This window comes from Condylostylus longicornis, unplaced genomic scaffold, assembly GCF_029603195.1.
Source record: "Condylostylus longicornis isolate FDR11 unplaced genomic scaffold, ASM2960319v2 ptg000064l, whole genome shotgun sequence".
In the NCBI taxonomy this organism is placed as follows: domain Eukaryota; kingdom Metazoa; phylum Arthropoda; class Insecta; order Diptera; family Dolichopodidae; genus Condylostylus; species Condylostylus longicornis.
In genome coordinates this window covers 2,485,007-2,507,803 of record NW_026578032.1, presented here as the reverse complement: position 1 = coordinate 2,507,803, position 22,797 = coordinate 2,485,007, and the positions used below count along the sequence as shown (strand labels likewise).

General features: G+C 25.6%; 1 protein-coding gene across 1 annotated transcript in view; it reads left to right on the top strand.

The window, feature by feature from the left end:
* Positions 1-20,292, top strand: part of LOC129612246 (uncharacterized protein DDB_G0271670-like) — a 46,762-nt gene extending 26,470 nt beyond the window's left edge. The window contains exons 2-4 of the mRNA XM_055525787.1: positions 19,523-19,837; positions 19,881-19,884; positions 19,926-20,292. Coding sequence (XP_055381762.1) covers positions 19,523-19,837; positions 19,881-19,884; positions 19,926-20,292 — 686 coding nt within the window. The remainder of the gene's footprint in view (positions 1-19,522; positions 19,838-19,880; positions 19,885-19,925) is intronic.
* The last annotated feature ends 2,505 nt before the right edge of the window (positions 20,293-22,797 follow it).

The following is a 22,797-nucleotide window of genomic DNA, read 5'->3' as shown; positions in this document are numbered from 1 at the left end:
AGAAAGTGTGATTAACCTTATCTTTGAATATCGTAATTGTATAATGTCGTTGTTTTTCTCACTCATAATTACGATATGGGTAGCTAGGGTAAGCAAAAATTTTGAATTAAAATATAGAGTTAGTGCACTATAGAGTTAGTGCTCACCTTGAAAATATAATTGAGTATTAATAAATAAAAATTAAGATCAGCCTACCTTAACTTCCGTTTCAGTACTTCAAAACAGGATGCTTATAATTCTGTATTAATCGGCAAAAAATTTTGAAATATACGATCAATAAATTTTGAAATTCAAAAACGAATCTGTATGACATTTAAAAATAATTTTTAAAACAAACATTAATACAAGAATTTGTGTCTCTTTATAAAACAATTTAATATTATTTTTGTAATACTTATTGTACATCCACGCGTATCCTTATAATAATGTAACTTTTAAAAAATCCATTTAAAATATATGCTTTGAATTTTTAAATAATTAAATTTTCTATATGAGAACAAAAGAAAATGTCAAAAATCATTCACTCCCCTATTTACAAATTCATTCATACATTTATGCATACACGTGTTTAACATTATTACAAACATACATAATATCGATATTGTTTTTAATTTTATTATTATTGTCAAAATTAAATAAAACAAAAAATTCCTTAAATTTTTGGTTGGTTGCGCTATTGTAATGACGTTCTCTTAAGCCTTGTGAAATAAAAATTAAAAAATGGAAAAATAAATTTTTCCTAAGGATGTGAAATCATTTCTATATAAATAAAAGTTTATAACAATTAAATATTCATCTATACGAGCTCTTATACATCAAAGGACGAAAAAGAAAAAAATTTTTTTAAAAATAACTTTATTTGTTTGCTCTCCCCCTTTTACTTTCCTTTATATTTTTAGCTTTATGTAAAAAGTTAAAAATAATTTACAATTTAATTATTTGATTATGTTATTTAATATTATGTAATTAACTTTTTGTTTCAAAAAAATTACAAACAATAGAAATATTAAAAAAAGAATCTCAAATACAAAGATTTATTACAGACAATAAGTTTACCCTCAAACTTTTTTATACTGATGTTTCAAACATTTTGTATGATATGCAATTTTGTTGTACAGATTGGTAAAACACATGTAATGTATACTTATGTCATTAAACTTTATATTCAAACTTGTGTCGAAATTACGAAATTTCGGCTTTGTCCTCAATTATGTCAACTGAAAATTGCTAAAAATTAGAGACGAATATTCAACAGAAATTTCTCAAAGAAAAAATCTGAAATAAAATTACTCTGATACATTTAAATTTTAAATAATTTTTAAAAAGGGGCAGGAATTTTTAACAAAATCAGGATTTCTGATCGATTATCGTAATAATGAAAAATTGAAATTAGAACATTTTGTAAAACACTTAAAATTTTTTTATTAAAATTATACTAGTATCAAACCCCTACAAATATGCAATTTTATACAATTTTTACAAAATTACAATAATACTTAAAATCTTTTTTAAAATTTTGCAATTTTTATTAAAATCATAATTTATAAAACAGACATACAATAATATGACCACTTATATTTGAAGTCATTATGATTGTCTCTACATTTTTCTGTATAGACCTACAATTTTATGACAACATTTTTGAAAATATTTTAATAAAATCTACCATTTTTAATTTTATAATTGTGTGATGAATTTATTATTTCTTCCTTTATTCAATTTTAATGTCATGCTGATGACTATTGTGATGAAGCATGTTATGTGTTTGTAAACAGCAGGGAATTAAGTATTCATTTAAAATATTATTATAGGCTATTTACCAATCTTAAAATATTTAAATGCAATAATTATCTAATTAATTTATAAAGATTATAGTGAATGAAATTTTCATTCAAACAATGGTATTTGTTTTAAATATTTGCAATTATTTTAAATATATTTGTAAATGGCAAGATATACAAGTTTCTAGAATGCATATTTGAATTTGAAAAGAAATTTCATAAAATACAAATATTGTGCATTATTCGTGTTAAACTCTTATTGTGTAACATTATTAATTAATGCAGTAGGCATATTTGATAAAAAACAATAAGCAAACTTTTTTATCATAGTTAAAAATTGATTTATTATTTAAGCATTTTAAATTTTATAGTTGCATCTATTTGAATATTTCATAATTTTGAAAATAAATCATTAGTAAATTATTGTAGTACCATAATGTATTCAGTAGAAGAGCGTAATCAGTAGACCATGTATTCTATTACCATAAAAAATTAACATTCTTCTATTGAAAATTTCAACAAGGATAATAAAAATAGGAAATAAAAATTTTCTAAATAAGCGTAATTAAGTAGAAAATGTCTTATAATATCCTTTAAATTTCAAAGTAAATTGCACATGTTTTTAAAATAAAATCAAACCATATGAAACAAATGAAAATTCCTTTAAAACTATTATTAGAAAATTATCTTATTAAGCCTAATTATTCAATTAAATTTATTAAAAAATGTTAGAATAATTTGATGGAATAACGCTAATAATTGGAATACGCGATAATCTTTTATGATAATGTTTTTAAATAATATAAACTGTAGCATGTCCTTGTATGCCATCTATTCTTGAATATTTAATGTTCACTAATAATTGTACAATATAATTTTGGTTCAACGATTACAGTCATTTTTATCAATTCTTAATTTTACCTTTTATATCTTTAGCAATCATGTAACCTATAATAAAATTTTTTTAAATATCAACAACATAATAATTCCAATATAATTTAATGCTATCAATCAGAACACAAATTTTCTGAAAATAAAGTATTCTAGACTTATAAAATATATTATAGTAAGTATGTAGATATCAATGCATACATACGTGCACGTACATTAATAATACCATAATATTATTCAAAAAAAAAATTTATTTCCTGATACTTATCCTATATACAATATTTTAATATGCTCAATGTCATTCAATATTCGAAAAAATTACAATTATTATTTAATCTTCGATATAAATCTTTAACGTGTTATAATAATTTATGTCATAATTTATAGACATAGCTATGCGTAAGAACAACACACGTACAGTCATTTTATAGTTAAATAACACAAGGTTAAAAACATCAATATTTATTCTTCCTTTCTATATTTATTAATATATATAACATGGTAGTTAAACTGTAATTATTAACAGGTTTGTATCGCTTATGTAAATATTGATTAAAAATTATAGGCTCGTAAATTTTGTATGACAACACCCACATTTCTTATACATACCTTAAATATTAAAGGGATATCTATAAAATCAAATATAACCTATATACATATAGTCAAAAACATGTAATTTTAGTGGTAAAAGCAATTATGGGGCTTAAAATGATTTAAATTTAAAAAAATCAATATAATTAAATTGTATTTTAAAATGTTATACAAAATATGTTGAGGTTGGACAGAAAACTTTTTAGTGAAAATTTTTTAATAGAAAATAGGATTTTAAAAATTTCTATGCTATTGTGAGAATAATTATTTTAGGAATTTTATAATAGTTAAATTTATATTTAATTGTTTTCGAAGTGGAAATTTTGGGATAACATAAATTTTCTGGCATAACGTGATTTTATAGAATTAAAAGCGCTGTTCTGCTGAATAAAGTATTTGAGCTATGATGAAGTATACATTATAGAATAAATTAAAAAAAAAATCGATTAAAATGTTAAATTATTCTGTTATACGAATTGTTATTTTAGTGGAACCAGGTCTATTATGTTCTTATTTTGAAATTTTCGGATTATTAGTTAATACTGCATCAAAAAATCAGTTTGGACACTAAAAAATTTCTAGTTGTTTCTGCGTTTTATTCAATATAAAGATATTCTAGAAAATATATTTCGTGTTATTGCTTCAAGTGTTGCTTATTCTACATTGTTTCTATATACATTTAATTCTAATACATTTAATTCTAAATCATGTAATAAAAAAGCAGCTTACATGAAAATAGAACGGTTTTAGCACAACAAATCCGAAGAAACTATTTTAATAAATAAATTATAAATTTACTAAAATAACAAATGCAATCCGAAATGTAATTCGAAACCCAATTCGAAAATACTATTCAGAAAATTTAATTTTTATATTCATGTGACATGGTGGAAAACATAATTTATATACAAAATTCATGTATAGACAAATCGTTTTTTTTAATACTGCCACGTTTTTTTTATCACCTTGTGTTTTTAATAATATATTCTATTTTGTATATTATTAATAAGTATAACAATTTTAAGTTTGTCATACAGACATAAAACTATCAATATACAATTTAATTGTTATGTGAATTCATATGTTGTTATCACGCACATTAGGGTGTGTGGTATGAGCTATTGGGTATATTTTTTTTTCACTATTTTTCTCTTTTTCTAAGAAAATCATATTAAATTTATTTAATAGTAATTTAATGTGTTATAACTTTTATAATAATATAAGTGATTTGATATGATACATTTAAGTGTTTGCATTATAATTATGATGATTCTGGAATATTAAGGAAATTGGAGTAAAAAACCAGAAATAAATTATGTAATTGTATTAAATAATATTATTTTACTTAAAAACACTGAACTGCTGTTACTTGACTCTCTTTTCTTCAGGCAATAAGAGAAATTCTGTGCAGACATTAGAGGTCTTCATAGTGGGGAAGCGGAAATACAAACTGGCAGTTTGACTATCAGTCTATATGTGCGATCTAGATGAAATTTTATGTGAGTTTATTTCGGCTATGCCAAAATTTATCAACTTTTGGAATATACCCGGCCATTATGGAACTTCTTGCGGATTTATTTGAAGCGTTAAAGCAGTGAACCTATAAATTTTTTGGAAAGCTCAGGGTTCAGAAAGCGAACTAGGGGCCGATTTTATATTTTTAGCACTTTTCCAAAAAAATTTTGAAAAAAAGTGCTTATTAGTTTCACTCTGTCCGTCCGTCCGTCTGTCTGTCCGTGTGTTGGTTTACAAAACTTCTACACCCTTGAAGATAGAAAGCTAAAATTTTGCATGTAAATAGATCTTTACTAGAAACTTATTTCCGTAGAACAAAATTTTTACCTATCTCACCCCCTCTAGAAGTTAAACCCCCCCAAAACCTTAAAAATGGCCTTTTTTAATTATTTGTTGCAATGAAACCATAAGCATTTTTGAAATTTTGCAAACGCAGAAAGGCAGCGGCTTGCTTCCCCTAGCACGGTATACTATATTTAAACTTTAGAAAAACAAAATAGCCGTTCAAATTTACCGTTATCTAAAGGCTTTTTTTTCAAATTTTTGATTTCGTGTTTCTTCTAGACCCCAGCCTATAGAAGCTTGAAATTTTAGGGGCTTATAGATATTAATAGTAGTTTCGTTAGAAGAAAATTTTTTTCCATCTCCATCCCTTCTCAAGTTATCGCCTCTTGAAATTTGTAAAATTTGAATTTTTGGCGCCTTATATTTTCGAAACCGCAAACGTTTTCAAATTTCTATAAACACAAAAAGCTAGCGACAAATTCCATGTCATTAAAAAATATAATTATTTTTCTTAACTCACACAATTAACCCTTAAAATCGAGCATTATGTTAACCCCTCTTTATATTAATTTTTGCTCTATTTCAAATACTGCATAAATCGGTCATCCTAAATATATGCAATCCTAGAAATAGCTTTGTATATGAACGAAAATAATTTTAATAGTGTGATAGGTATACATAGACTATATTTAAAAGCAGAATTTTCACTTGTTGAAGGGAAAAGTGCTACAATACAAACCATTGGTTTGACCCAACTTTATTTATCGTATCTTCGAAAATAATTGTTGAATTTTCTTGAAATTTAATATTTGAATTCTGTTTGCTACCTGAAATAACTATTAAATTTTTCAGAGAACTCGTGTAGCACAAAGCGAAACTCTACTTAGAGCCAAATTTACATTTTTCGAGGAATGTTAACTAAAAGCTTACTAGTGTCCATGAAATTGACATTCGCTTATTAGATTTTGTTTCTTGAAATTCCTCTTCAAAGTCATTAAATTTTCACTTCCTTCCATACAAAAAATGTATGAGATCATTGGAATCAGACTTTTTTACAAAATGTTACATAAGTTATTTTACAAAAATAGTTTTTATTACAAACAATAAAATAATAAGATTATTGTCGTTGCGTATATGATCTTAAAACATTTACTATTTTAATTAAATTTGCACTTTACTTATACAAAAACAAAAAATATCCTGATAGTAGCTAGCTAATTAAAATATTTCATTAAAAATACCTAAAGGGAGCCAGCCTATAATGTATAACATTATTTACAATTTTGTATTATTACACTAATATCACGATCATATTTAAATTTTTGCTATTAAATCTTTCTTAAACCATACACCACGTAGAATGTTAAACTTTAAAAAAAGAAAATGTTTTTTTTTTTCCCTAAATATACCACAATATACATTCCCATGCTTACATGACGTGTACATAACCAGTAAATAGGTACAATATATGAATTCCAGTAAAAATGAAAGGATTTTTTTTTTCTTTTTATTCATTTCGTAAATTAGTTTATGTTTAAAGTCTCTTTTTATTATTACTCTCAAATAGCATCCACATACGTGAATAAGGTCAAATACGAGTATATGGTATGTGTAATATACGACGTGGTAAGAACAAAATTGAGATTTAAGAAAAAAAACAGAACAGAAAATCGCGTAGGTTTGAGGTTACAACAAAATTAAATTTGTAAAATGAAAAAATATTCAAAAAGAAAAGAAAAAAAATAATATCTTTTTATTCCCTTTGAGGACATTCTTCGTGCATGGCTCTCTGTTTTTTTTGTTCAGAATGCCAAAATATGAAAAAAAGAAAAACGAAAGTAAATGAAATTCAAAGTTCGGGTTGAAAAACTTTTTTATGTTTTTTTTTCTTTTTTGCTCTTTTTATTATTATTTTGATAAAAATTAATGTTGCTTACTATGCGTGAGAGATATTTCGAATGAAGAACAACAAAAAGAAAAGCAGCAATTCCTTTTACTTATATAATAAATTAAATTCATTCAAAATGACATGAAATAATTTCAAATTCAAAAACATCTACATATTGTGAATAACATATTTATACCCATATAGACTTTTGCTAATGTTCTTGATCTAAGGAAAATATTCTTAACAATTATAACACACACAATATGATAAGAATTAAATTAATATTCTTCAGATTAGCTGTGGCCATCAATAGAATGAGGCTATGATAATATAAGACTAAATTTTCGAATCAATCGAAATCAAATATTAATTTGATTCAGTTCCAAATTGGGCTCTTACTAAAAACCCCCCTCCCCCCCCCGGAGTTACTATTCTTTTGTAGAAAGAAATTCCGGATATTAGCGAACTGAATAAATTTGCATGCTAATAGACACAGGGATTGGACTAGGAGATTTCCTACATGTCTGCTACAAAAAAAATGTAAAAGCCTTTCAAGAACCATTTATGGTTCTTTAACACATTTTGTTCAACTCAATACAAAGTATACCCATCCTGCCTTAATAATCACAATTATAAAACTTCATAGACTTGAAGACGTGACTTTTTTTTGTTCCCTTATTCCATTTGGAAGCATTAGGACCTTCCATTTGATTTTGAAATCAAGCTTAAGTTTTACAGATTATTGAGTTAATTAGGCGGTGACCAGCCTACCGTAGTGTTTTCTTTATATTAAATATTGAAGGTTATTGATATATTCTTAATATCGAATATTAAGGACATATGGCTAATTATTTTTTATATTAACATTTTATTTTATTTTATAATATTATAAACTAAGTTATATAATGTTAAGTATAATATTATTAGAGTGATCTGACCAGAGTTTGAATCCGAAACCGTTCGATTAAAAGACTGGCGCCATAATCACTGCATCATTGATTAGATCAACAATATTAAGGCGTGATTGTTGGCAATTATTACAATATAATTGTTGATATTTTTACTAGCATACCAGCGAATCGATCAAAAATCTATAAAGTAGCATTAAAACATCTCCTGGGTATGTTTTCCATGACTAAAATGGATTCACACCATGTTAAAATACATACATTTATTTTAAATTTTTAAAATGTAAGTAACTTTTTGTGATATCTATATGTTTATTATAGCAGAGAATTTTAATATGATTTCGAAACTTGTATTCATACTCCTACGCATTGATTTTCATTGAATGCATAATATAAAAGCATTGGTAGAAAAAATATTATGATTGAATGTACGTGTAATTTTTATTTTCTTTTATTATCCTTATTTTATATAATGAATTCTTAATAAATATAAATGTTTTTTATATTTAATACCTTTAAAATATTTAAATTAATTAGAAAATATAGAATCCTTTTTTCTTTATATTCTGATATCATTACAGAAAAGCTAATCAGCATGAGAACTTTAAAATTAATAGTGCAGTTTTAGGAAAATTAATATTATTTTTGGCATTCATAATTCTTATATGCCAAATTACAAAATAATATCATGATGATCAAGAATCCGTGACCCTTATATGTAGGCTGTACAACAATTTCAGTTTTCTATAATTAAATTTTTTATTAATTTATTATTACACACTCTATTAACAAAACTACTTGAATTTTTTCAATTTTAAATTAAAAATTCATTACTTGTTTCGTATATAGACCAATTTAAAGCTCTATGTATAAGAAAATAGCAAAAATATTAAAAGAACAAAAATTTTCATAATGCGTAGATTGCATACTTTTAGGGGTAACATATTAAAAATCGAAGAAATAAGAAAAAATTACATTCCGAAAATATTTTCAACAGTTTTGTTATTTAATTTGATTAAAAATTCTTTAAATTTAAATTTGGAATAAACTTCATAAAATTTTTTTCATGCAAAACGAAATTCTTACCACCTCATTTATAATAATAATTTCGTACACAAAAATTTTGGTAATTTGTTTTTTTGTAAAATGAAATAAAAATAATTTGATCTTATATAATAAAGGTGCACATCTTCATTGTATAACAATAATAACATGGTAGAGAAAAAGCTGAAGATTTTCATAATGTTATACACAAGCATTTATTCATATTAAAAGGACACAAAATTAAATATTTTTTTTTTTCCAGGACTATTGAATTTTTTCTCTGTTTTTCCCCTTAAAATAAATTAAAAAATAGATATTTTTTTGACCTAACACATGTATACGTATGTATATAACTTAAAAATACCGAAAATATTATGTAATATGAAGAAAAAAAAAATTCTTAGAATATTATGCAATTTATTAGATGAATCCCTTTGATTCAGTATCTTCATGACTGAACACACAATATATAGAAAACAAAAAAAAAAAAAAAAACTAAAATAAAATTCAAAATTATCTTGAAAGGATCTAATAACACGTAAAAATTCTATTAAACTAAGGCATTTTTGGTCTTTTTAAAAGAGTTAAAAATTTAAGGGAAACAAACAAAACAGAAAAAAAAATTATTCAAATAAATTTATTTTTATTTTTTTTTTTGTGTTTGAAAATATTTCATAGAATTTTAAATCAAAATTTTTCTTACAAAATGGAACTTAAATGACAGTATAACAGTTACTATTACATACATACACTTAAATATTTACATTTATACAAATGGCGTTATATTTGTATATACATATTATGTAGATTGAAAGTGTAGAATTACTGTGCTACAACAATAGTATATCAAAAAAGTAACAATAGCAAGTATAGAACTAAGAACAAGAAAAATAAAGTTGGGTTAAATCAATGATTTGTAAAGATGAGTGAATCAAGTGAAATAAGGCTTCTAAAAGCAATCTACTACATAATTAAAGTTACTTTCATTTATAAACTAAAATATTTCCAAAATTGCATACATTTAGGATGAAGCGAAGAAAAATTAAATGAAACGTTAGCAAAATCCTCGAATTCACGGGTTAATTATTGCGTAAGCTAAGAAAAATTCAAATATGACAAAATTTGTAATGGCAATAATTTAAGAGAGGGTGGAAATAAAAACAAAATCTTCTTCTAATAAAATAACTTATTAATATGCAAAAATAATTATTAATATGGTATAAAAGGTAGAAGAAACTAGCCACTACCTTTTTGCGTTTAAAGAATTTAAAAAATGTTTTTGGTGTCGTCATAATAAATAGCCAAAAAAATTCGAACTTTTCGGTTCTTTAGGTGCTTTATAACTTTTGGAACAGGGGAGATACATAAAAATCTTTTCCTACGGTAAAAGGGGTGTAAAAGCTTTGTAAACTGCTCCATGGTCGGGTCGACGGATGGGCGTAAGCACTTATTTTTCAAATTTTTAACAAAATATTCACATGAAAATATTTTTTTTTGTTAAAATTCAAGAATATTTTTTGTTTATTTCTATGTATGTATAACATTATCATCTATTATACAGACATGTGTACATATTTATATTATATGGACACATACATGACTCCTTTTAGCTATAGATTTAGCCATTCTTTATTTTGTTTTCATTCTGTACACCATATTTTCACATACAAACATAATATGCACAGTAATATATATGAAACCCATGTAGTTTATTTAACTTAATAAAAAATTCTCTAAACGATCTTTAGAAGTAATTTGAAAACTGATATACCTACGAAAAAGAAAAAGAGCAAAAAAAAATAATAATAATAATAATAATAAACAAACAAACAAACAAACGATAACCAACACTTATGTTTGGTAATTTTCCCGAATGTTGTGAATTCTCTTATATTCAGGACTATGTTATTCAAATATTGAGCGACTCTCATAGCAAAATATTTTAAAGGAACGGAAATGAAAATTTATTTTATCGACCGTGCTCGTGGTTTTGAATTGAATTTCTCTTAAGCAACTGGATATTCCAGAGATAATTTTAATTCTGATTAAAATGTTTTTAATAATCAGTAATTAAAGGAAATAATTTTAATTCTGGAAAATTTATTCGAATCAAATTGTTATACGCGTCGTAAATAATATTCACAAGAATTATTTTCTGAATGCCAATGACTTACATGCCAATGGTAACTGACCAAAATATCAATAATTTATTAGGTTTTCCCTCTATTCTTCCGAAATTAATCATTTCAACTTTATAAGCATTTCCTAAATTTAAAATTCATTCCTCCTTATTTTACTGCCAGGAAAACCATACACAAAAGCAAAATAGAATAAAAAAGAAAACAAAATATAAAATTAAAAAAATTCCATTTAAACAAAACAAAAAAAAACATATTTTTTTTTTTTGAAAAAAAAAAAATATGCAGAGGACAATTTTTTGGGAATTTTTTTATCAGCTGCCACGTTTTCCACTTAACATTCAAGGCAATTCTAATATTATTACCTACTCCTCTAAACGTTTTCCTCCACATATTTTTTTAACCATATACATAAATAATGTAGGTGGTGAAAACGAGAAGAAAAAAGGAAGACTTTATATTAAATTTTACTTCACATTATGTGTAGTCCCGAAAAAATAAAATCAATATAACAGAAATATTAAATTTATTTTCCGAATATACACAAACAAAAAAACATCATCACTTATAATTTTATTATTTTGAAAGTTTTATTCGAAAATGCCTTAAATATCCTTAAATTCACTTAAGAGTCAAAATAAAAAATATTTTCAATTTAATTATCCATTTTTGATTATAACATTTAATTTTAAAATCAACTGAATTAAAATGTCAAATTTTTAATAAAAACGTGGAATTATAAAGAATTTTGTAAAATGATATTAAATTTGATATTTTTTTAAAAAGAAAAAAAAACTTTTTCCGCCTACATAAGCGAAATTGATCTACATTTAAAAATTTTGTAATTCTAATCATTTTCGATTGCATTGCCTTATTTCGACTGATAGGAAATTTGATGAAGATTTATTTTAATAATTTGATGAAATATGGAAAATTCTACCAAAATGAAGACTAGTATCATATTTGTTCAAACAGGCGACATTCGAGCCACTAAACTTAAATGGACCCTATTTTCAATTAATTTTATTGTATAAAAGATTTAAATTCAAATACAAAACTGGATATGAAAACTTTATAGCGCAAAACTTAACAAAAATACTGTCATATGAAAGTGTATGGGGTTCAACGAATTGGTCGCTTACAACAAGTGTGATGGGATCAGTCGTCGGGAATGAGGCAGTGGAGGCTCTTTATTCTTGGTCCGTCTCCCGTAACGGCCAGGGTCTGTTCTGTTGGGGTCTAGAAGGAGCGAAACCAGGCTTGTGGTGGACCTCCTCACTTGGAACTGTAGTCTTGGCTATCATTTGCAGAAATTGAGACAACTTGGGGATCGTTTGTGTAGATTTTACCACCATATAATTACTATTTGCTTTTGTGAAGCATTGGCTAAGAGACAATTGGTTCATTTGGGCGGATATATGGTGGTACCTTCGGACTTGTGCGAGGTAACACATAGAGGAAACTATAATTTTGTGAAAATTATAAGCCTGACTGGCGCTATATCGGTGGTCTGAGGTTGGCTCCTGCCAATATGCAATGTAATTTAATCTAATCCAGCAAAAATACTGCACTTTCATGAGAAATATTAAAGATTATTGCAAAACTACATATTAAGACGCTAAAAAAAACTAAAATTTTCGAAGTACGAGGCCTAGTAGCTAAATGATTACATGGAAGAGCATAATGACTTAAAATATAATCTCAATTGGCTATGTGATTCTAATTTGGTTCGAACTGAATAATCGAATACTTAAAATTAATTTCTAGGCTGTATATAATATTGTTATACTTATACATAATGTACATGTTGTTTTGCCATAATAAAAATTTAGTACACCTTTTTATATAAAAGAAAAACTATTTTGAATAGTTTTGTATAACAATATAAATTGTTGAAAAAAAAAAAATTTTTTTTTTGAATTATACAAAAATATTGTAGATATTCTTAAAATGTTAAGGTCACCTACGTGTTTTTTTTCTTTCCGTTTCCTTTAATATAACATATTCCTTTTATTGCATGTCACTGGAAATTGTTATCCTTTTCGGGCTTATTCACAAAGAGTATCTTATATAGCATATTTTCTTTATCACCTTTTTTATTTTGTTTTCTTTTTTTTTTTGGTCCAGATTTAAGCAATGTCAGGGTCTGATTAAAAGATACAAAGAATTTTTCAATATACACGTATAAATGTGTGTTTATATCTTATATACCATAATTATTAACTTTATATATACTTACATACAGAATTCAAAATAATGTTTCCTTTTCTTATATTGTTTTATAATCTAAGAAAACAATGTTACAGCATATTATATAAAAGGTAGCAAACAATTTTTAATTCAGATAATACAAAAAACAAAAAACATTATAGAACAAAAGCAAGGAGTAAAAATAAAAATAATAGAAGAAAAAAAAAACAAAATAGATATTAAAGAATTATTCGGAGAGTAACACACTAAAAATGACCCTTGCGTTTAAATTTTTTTTTTCATTCTAATTTTTTTTGTAAGAGAATTTCTTTTAATATTTTTCAGGTTTTCTGAAGCATGTACTATTATGGAAGTATTATGGAATAGCCTAATAGGAAGTAGAGAAATCTTATAGGCCCCATATTCCATCTATGATAAAGTTTTCGAAATTTTCATGTTAAAGTAAATTTTTTGATTTACATTTTATTTGGTAAATTCCTTGAAATGCTGAAATTTTAAATTTTTAGAAAATAAATAAAAGTTTGAAATATATCTGAGTATTTAAGAAGTTTTCTTTTGTAATTAGGATAATACTGTAGTTAAAAAATGATTTATTATGGCATCCAACAAATTCTTTGAATCAACATATTCTTAAGAGAAAACTAGAATAACTTGAAATTATCGATATCTGGGGGGATCATTTCTTGCCATGAAAATTTACTCTAAAATTCAGAAATTTCAAATATAAAAGATGGTGGCTCTCCAAGGCTTTCAAGACCCGGAAAAACTTTTCAACTTTCCCTTAATTGCGTATAAGAAGTACTCAAATCTCAGAACTGATTATATTCTGGAAATTATGAATGCTTTAAATTGTCTTTCACCTATTGATAATATGATAGGTTTTACGTAAAATATTTTAAAAAAAAACATGTTCTCAACATCAAAATTTTCCTAATATTATAAAAAAAAATAATAAAAAATCACAAAAACATGTACACTAAACGATCAGTACAACCACGCGGGTTCAATAATAAAAAAATGATATTTTTTTTTTCCCGAAATACTTGATATACTCAACTTGAATCAACAATTATACACATACTTTATCGTCCTTCATTGTGTCACTCAAATTCTCATACCTTATTGATATTATCAAAATTAATTTTCTTAAAAATAAAAAGAAAAAATTAGAAACACAAAAAACAAAAAGAAAACGTATAATTTAAGTAGCTTTTAAAGGTAAGCCTTGAGGCAGAACAAAAAAAAAAAAAAGAAATTCCAAGTATCAACAAGAAATAAACATTTTTCATGTTTAAAATAAAAAAAAAATTTCAAAAATTTCCTTTAGATCATTTTCGAGACCACAGGCAACATTTTGTCTTGAAGATTTCTGAACAAACGAAAAAAAGAAATTTTTTTCTCTTCTTATTTTGCGTATTATTAACAAATTTTTGTTTTTTTTTTTGAAACTTACATATACTAACACACAAAATTTAGATTGTGGGTTAGGCTAAAGAGAAAACAATAATCATACGAAGAAACTAGAAAATATTTCGGTTTTGTAACGTTCTTTATTACTGAGTTCATTCCAAAAAAATAATATTAACTTTAGAACTGGTTTTCTCACTAAATACGAAAAAAACTCTAAGTTTGGATTGTAACAAATTTTTCCTTCTGAAAAAAAAACCAGCATTTCTTAAAATTACAATGAAAAATCTGGAAAAATTTCATATTCCTAAACATACTTAACAAAAGTAAAGAAATTTTCAATCACAAATTTATCAAAATTAATTTTGAAAAATCCAAAATTTGCTTGAATCAATCGTGAATATTGATTTGGATTAAATTGCAGAGCAATCGTATTAAACACAATTAATTTATTTGCATTAAATTGCAGAACAAAGAAACTAATCCGATTCCTGTATTTACAAATGTAGCACCAAAGATATCTCTTGGAAAATTTGAGTTTTATTGGAATAAAAATGCACAGAGACAGGCACAGAGAATGGTTTCCTTTTGCTAATTTGAATAGAAATTCTCTTACAAATGGTTAAGGGAGAGCGAGGGAGTGGTTTTGCTTTTGTTGTATTAGCAATTTGGTAATTTGATCTTATTCTGTTGGTAGCTTCAAATAAACCTAAAGCAATTTATTTCCCTCTCATTGTTCTTCTTCAGTGCCTCACTCCTTTTCAAATGCTTCTTATATTTCTCCTTCCACTTTTTCTTGTTTGTTTTGTTTCCTTTCAGAATTTATTTCTTCTTCTGAAATTTCTTTTTCGTACGCTTTCTTTCCTCTTTATGTTATTTTTCTTATTCTTTTTTGTGGTCCCATCGTTTTTCGACTTTTCTTTTCTTTCGCTTTCCTTTTTCTTCCTCTACCTCTTCTTCTTCTTCATCTTTTCATCATTTTCTTTTTCTTTTCTTTCTTTTTCTCTTCTTCTCCTCTTCCTATTCTTTTCCTTCTTCTCCTCTGCTTCTTACTTTTCTTCTTCTTCTCCATCTTCTTCTTTGTCTTCTTCACTAGTAATTCGTTTCACATAAGGAAAAACTAAGTCAAAAACCATTAAAATCTTTACTTAATCTTCTCTTCATTATAGAAAAATAATTTTTCTAACAAAAAAAAAAAAAAAACTTTTTATTATTTTCATAATCCACTTTTCAACCTTTCAAATCAAGAAATGCAAATCACATGCTCATATTTATCTAAGATTAACTTCATTTCGCCTCGTCTGTTTTTCTTTTTTTTTTTTCTCCCAATTTTTCTTTACTTATCTCTCTCATATTTTCACTATACCATAATAAAATATCTTGTATTCAAACTACGAATTACAATCTTTAACTGTCTTTTCCATAATATTTATCAATTAGAATTATTTTCGGCTGATAATCTTCTTTTATTTAAACACAAATAAAAAAAAAATTAAGTTTTTTCCTCTCTTAAAATATCCTTTTTCATTTATTGTATGGTAAACTTGAAAAAAATTTGACTGCTTGTTTTGAAGTTAATCTAAAATTCAGATATCAACTAACCAATAAGGATTTTATAAAAATTAAAATGAAAAAAAAAAATTATAATGAAATTTTTTGAAAACAATATCAGAAAAAAATTTATCTTTAAAGAGATTAAACATAAAAGAAAAAAAAAATTAAAACTGATTTCAAATATGAGAGAAAAAACAATAGTAGAATTTTTCTCTTGTACTCGTAGTGGAGCAGAAGAGAATAGAAAAAATCATAAATATTTTAAGAAGCCTACAGTTGTAATGGTATTACGCCCTACACAATAATTTACTGTTTTATAATAAATTGCTAATGAACGGACACATTAAATTTAAGTAATGTCCTCTTACTGGGAGACTAGTATTAATGGTTAATAATATTCCAGTAATTGGTGGATTCATTTTCATCTCTTCTTTACATATCACATTAATAATCATTTGATTATTAAAAATTTATTAGACTAAATAGACCATCTATTATTATCAAAGATAGCAAGCATTCAGTCAATTCGATATAACGTTGACAAAATAAGTCCTTCATGTCATTTAAAACTTTTTTCAAGGAATTTTTAATTCTAAGATCTAAGATCTATGAAAAATAAAACAATTTAAATATTACAAGAACCGCACATTTCAAAAATTTCAAGATTTTTTTTTTCATCCCAACCAAAAACCTTTAACTAATCCACACCAAAAACTTTTCTAACTTATTGTGTTTTTTTTTCTCTATTCCCAACACTTGTTCTTCTAAAAACTTAAAACAACAACAATTACTGTTATATATACGTTGCTTACGTGTACATATTTCAGATTTTATTATGGAAAATGAACTATTCATAGAATTAGTTTTAATATTCATAATAATATTCTTATATATACTCTGAATATCCTTTATATGTTTATATATATATATAAAGCCACACACAAAAGCAATGTTATATGCATTACTCTTGTATATTCAAGGATATTAAACAATATAAAAAGATGAATATTGTCTGTTTTAGAAAGGTTTTTTTAAAAAAAAAAATTTTTTTTCTTCTTCTGTTTCAAAACTCCAAAAATAAGAAAGACACGAAAAGAAAAAACAAAATGTAAAATAAAATACAAATCCAAAGGATTCCATGTTTTTTTATCCTTTTCTGCTTTATTTTTTTTTTTGTTGTTTTCTTGTTTTTGGTTTTAAACATTTTTTTTTTTTCTAATTTCAAAAATGAGTCGATATAAAAGGGTTAGAACACACACAAAAAAAATATATAAGAACAAGTAATGCAAGAACACAAACACCAACACAAGAAAAATTAAAAAAAAAAAAAAACTTTAATGTTCTGATAATTTTTTACTGATAACTTTGAATATAACAAAAGAAGCAAAAATTAAAACAAAAAAGAAAAAGAAAGAAAAAAAGTTTAAAACGTGGCAGCCATCACAAAAGGATAATGGTATTATAATCTTGTGTTGTTACAGGATAATTTTTTTTTCTTCTTCTTCTATCTCCATTTCTCCCTTTGTCACTTTCGTTCTTTCTTTTCTTTTCTATTTTTTTATGTTGTTGTTTTTTGTAGCCCGAAAATTTTTTTCATGAAATTTGATTTTCTGTTTTTTTTTTATTCCATTCTCTATTGTTGCTTTTCTCTCTTTTTTCTCTTGTTGATTTAAGTTTGTATTTTTTGTATTTTTTTTTTTTTGGTATTCTTGTGTTCTGTTATGCCAGTTTTTTCTTATTAACCTTGTGCCGATATCTAATTTCTGAAATATACATACATTATCGTTTGTTATCATAGATATATTATAGAGTAAGTGATATTGGCATGTACAATATACATATATATATACTAAATATGTAGACATGTATGTATTTTGTACCCTACTCCAAAAGTAGAGTATTACAATGTACATTTTTATGTCAAAGAACATTTTCTAGTTGAACAAATATGAGATCAAAATATTCAGTAATGAGTATACATAAAAATTTTATTATCATACCATTTACTATAATAATATTATAATTATATTATTACACAATATACGTCATAATATATACAATGTCGGATAAAAATTATTAATGTTAATTGAAAATTAGATAATTTTTATAAATTTTTGTTGATTTAAGTGATTTGCAGTTTTGAATTAAAAATATGAGTGGTAAGAGCGAGGAGAGAGATTTAAACTAGCATACCAACAATTTTCTCTTTAAGAAGAATTTCAGTTTGTCAGTGGTCTAATCATAAATCTCCTGCGTATACGTACATTAGATTGCTATTGAATCAAATAATTTTGATTGGGGGGGTTCGACATTTTATTTATGATTTTTTTTTTAATTGTATTGGATTTACTTTGCAATATTCACGTTTATGATAAGTATGTTTGAAACATAGACACAATTACCGGTCACTTTTTAAAATGATGTTGTATTAAATAAATTACCGTTTCGAGTTCGATTAAGTATCATAATTTAGAAGATGGAAAAAATTTACAAATTATTAATATCATTTCAATTTCAATTTACAAGTGATAGTAGTAAAAAATTAACATTAATGTTAATTGAAAACTAAAAATATTATAAGGTCCGGACAATGGTAAAACCAATTTCGAATGACAACTTCATTGCAACTAAAATAAATTTTGTCAGTTTTCCCATATGAGCACCTCGTTTTCTCACTGAGAAAAGAGTTCACTTGGGAAAAAGTGAACTCTTTTCTCAGTGAGATTAGAGTTCTTTTTATTAGAAAAAAAAAACATATTTTGAACACTGTATATCGTAAAAATTAAAAAAAAAAACTCAAATAGAAAAATTCTAATCACAACCAAAAGAATAAAAAAATTTAACTTAGTTTACTTAGTTTTTTTTTATCTTCTCAACCATCTTTTTTCCCGTTTTATATAATGTTGCCATCACATTGTGTACATTCATTTCTATTTTTATTTTCCTTCCGGCAATTTTCCGAAAAAGCATATTTTTTATAGATTTCATACACTTTCGATATTCATTTTCTATAGGATATAAATTTTTTTACAAAAATATTATAGAAATTAAAACTACTACACAATATTGTTGAATTTTATTGCCATAAATGAGTACCTATATACGAGAAGATGAACAGAGATGGTGTGGAACTTAAGTTACAGCATAGTCATTCGCACTAAACCACTGAAATGAAGATTATTTAGTAAAAAGTAGTTTTGTTTTTTGTCTGGCACTTAAATTTGTCTGACACTTTATAATTTGAATAATTTGTAAAAATTAAAATTGATTGTAAATTAAATTTGCAATTAAATAAATAATATTTCGTAGAGAGACGTATAACGTATTTAACTGAAATTAAACTGAGAAATGAAAAAAAAACTAGTAGCAGCAGTAGTTGTAGTAGTAAAAGTAGTATTATTAGTAGTAGTACCAGTTACAGCAGTAGTAGTGTTTGTAATATTATTATTAGTTCTAATAGTAGTAGTAATACTAGTAGTACTTTTAGTAGTAGTAGCAGTAGTAGTAATTGTAGCATTATTATTAGTAATGGTAGTAGCAGTAGTAGTAGTAGTAATTATAGTAGCATTATTAGTAGTAACATTATTATTAGTGACAATAGTAGTAGCAGTAGTAGTAGTAGTAGTAGAAGAAGTAATATTATTAGTAGTAGTAGTAGTAGTTGCAGCAATGCTAGTAATAATTGTAATATCATTATAAATTGTAATAGCAGTAGTAATAGTACTAATTGTAGCGGCAGTAGTAATTATAGAAGCATTATTAGTAGTAATAATAGTGGCAGTAGTAGTAGTACTGGTAGTAGTAGTAGTAGCAGTTGCAGTAGTACTAGTAGTAATACTAGCCGTAGTAGTGTTAGTAATAGTAGTAATAGCAAAAGTAGCATTAGTAATAGCAGTAGTAGTAGTAATAGTAATAGCATTATTAGAAGTAATAGTAGGAGTAGTAGTAGAAGTTGTAGTAGATTAGTAGTAGTTGTAGCACTAGTAATCTTAGTTGTAATAATAGTAGTAGTTGTATATAGTAGCAGAAACAGTCGTCGTATTATTAGTAGTAGTAGTCGCATTAGCGATAAAAATTAAAATAAAAGTAGTAGCTTGGTACATAATTGTAAGTCATGCGAATTAGCTAATATTACCATCATTTTATTTTAAATATCCCCCTCATAATTCCTATTAGGTAAACGATATTTCCAATAAGTCTTTAAAATTGCGACTGATTCCATTTAAAAGAAAAAATGAAACTAAACCAGATGAAAATAACCTCATTAATATTATATTCCCCAGATCATTTCTGTAAAATTTCCCATTTAAATTTTAATTTCAATATTTAATAGGCTTTAATTATATTATCATAAAATTAGAGAAGAATATAAAAAAAAATTCCACTACTAACACGATATTTTGAAAATAATTTCTGGTCAATTAATGGGTCTAGTTGAGAAAATAAAAAATCAATACATGGATGTTACATTTTAGCTTTTCTTTTATATTACACCATATAAGTCCTATAAACACCCTCATAGATAATATATGTATCAGTTCTGTAAAGCAATGTGTGCTTTACAAGCAACAGACTAAATCAAGTTTATTTGTAATAAAAATAAAAATATTCAGTCACACATGCCATTTTAGTGCCATTAAAAATAAAATGCCAAACGAAATTTGATATTCAATCAATTTTTCTGTTTTTTTTTTTTAATAGTGTACACAAATTATAAAAGTTAACATTGAAAATCAATTTCTATGTGTAAATACACATATATACATACAAATATATTGATATTATAAAAATGATATAGTTTAAGGGTAATTATTGTTATGGCGTGTATATACAACAATAGAATTTTTTTTACAAATTTTTGAATTCAATTAAATACAAAACAAGTAAAAACGTTTCAGTCGGTATAAACCGATTGAATTATACCCTGCACTTTTCGTTATTGTGTAGCAATTACTTGAACCTCTGAAATCATTCTATAGAAACTTCTCGGACGTGTCTGACCTATAATTGGACATCCGACTGCCCAGTTTCATGAATCTGACCTTATAATTTTTCCAAATATTTAAAATTAACTTTTGGAGTTGTATGGTAAGTACCTGAACCTGTCAAGCAATTCTACTAAAACTTCACAAATATATCTGATCTATAATCGGACACACAACTGCCAAGTTTCATGAATCTGACTTTATTATTTTTCCAAATGTTAAGAATTAGCTTTTGGAGTTGTATGGCAAGTACCCGAACCTGTCAAGCAATCGCACCAAAACTTTAGAAATATGTGTGACCTATAATTGGACACACGACTGCCAAGTCTAATGAATTTGACTTCATTATTTTTCCAAATATTTAAAATAAGCTTTTAGACTTGTATGGGAGCTACTCGAACCTGTCAAGCAATTCCACCAAAACTTCAGAAATATATTTGAGCCATAATTGGACACATGACTGCCAAGTTTCATGAATCTGACTTTATTATTTTTCCAAATATTTAAAATTAGCTTCTGGAGTTGTATGGCAGGTACCAGAACCTGTCAAGCGATTCCTTTAAAACTTCAGAAATATATTTGATCTATAATTGGACACATGACTGCCAAGTTTCATGAATCTGACTTTATTATTTTTCCGAATATAAAAAATTTGCTGTTGGAGTTGTATGACAGCCACCCGAACCGGTGCAGCTATCCCATTATAATTTTCAGAGCATATGTAGAATGTAATTGGACACATGTATACAAAATTTTATATTTATAGCCTTATTAGTTTTTGAAATATTTAAAATAAACTCTTGGAGTTGTATGGCAGCTACCCGAACCCGTTGTCCGACTTAGTCCAATAACAATAGGGTTCGTCCTTGGCACAAAAGAAAAAACTTGTGAAAGTTTGGTGTCGATTGCATTATTCGTTTTTGAGTTATCGTGCGATCGGGCGGACGGACGGACGGACGGACGGACGGACGGACGGACGGACGGACGGACATGTCTAAATCGACGCAGAATTTTACGCTGAGCAAGAATATATATATATGTCCATACCGCAGATGACTCCTTCAAGTAGTTACAAACTCCATACCAAAGTTAATATACCCTTCACGAAGTGCAGGGTATAAAAATTGTTATACGCACATTAATTTATATAATTATACAATGAAAAGAATTTATTTATATTGAATAAATATAAAATTTTTTGTAAATGTTTATAGTTAAAATTTATTAAATATTTTTTTGACTAAAACCAATATTTTTATGGGTAGTCAATAAAATTTTAAGAATTTTTTATTGGTGTAAGAAATTTTTTATTAAAATAATTGAAGTACTTCTTGTACTTCGTGAAGATTAGATAGGGCTCTTCATCACATTTTTTATTTCATCACATTTTAATCACATTACGATTTGGAATTGCTTAAAAGAAGTCTAAGATTTTCTAAAAATATAAGCGTGATTTTATAAATAACACGATTTCCACTATATAATTACCCATTTGTTCCTTATACTATAAAGTTTCCACAGAAGAATCATACCGAACTAAGCATTACGAGTATATCATACCAACTCGACTTTGCGATAATTCATTAAGTAGTTTTCATT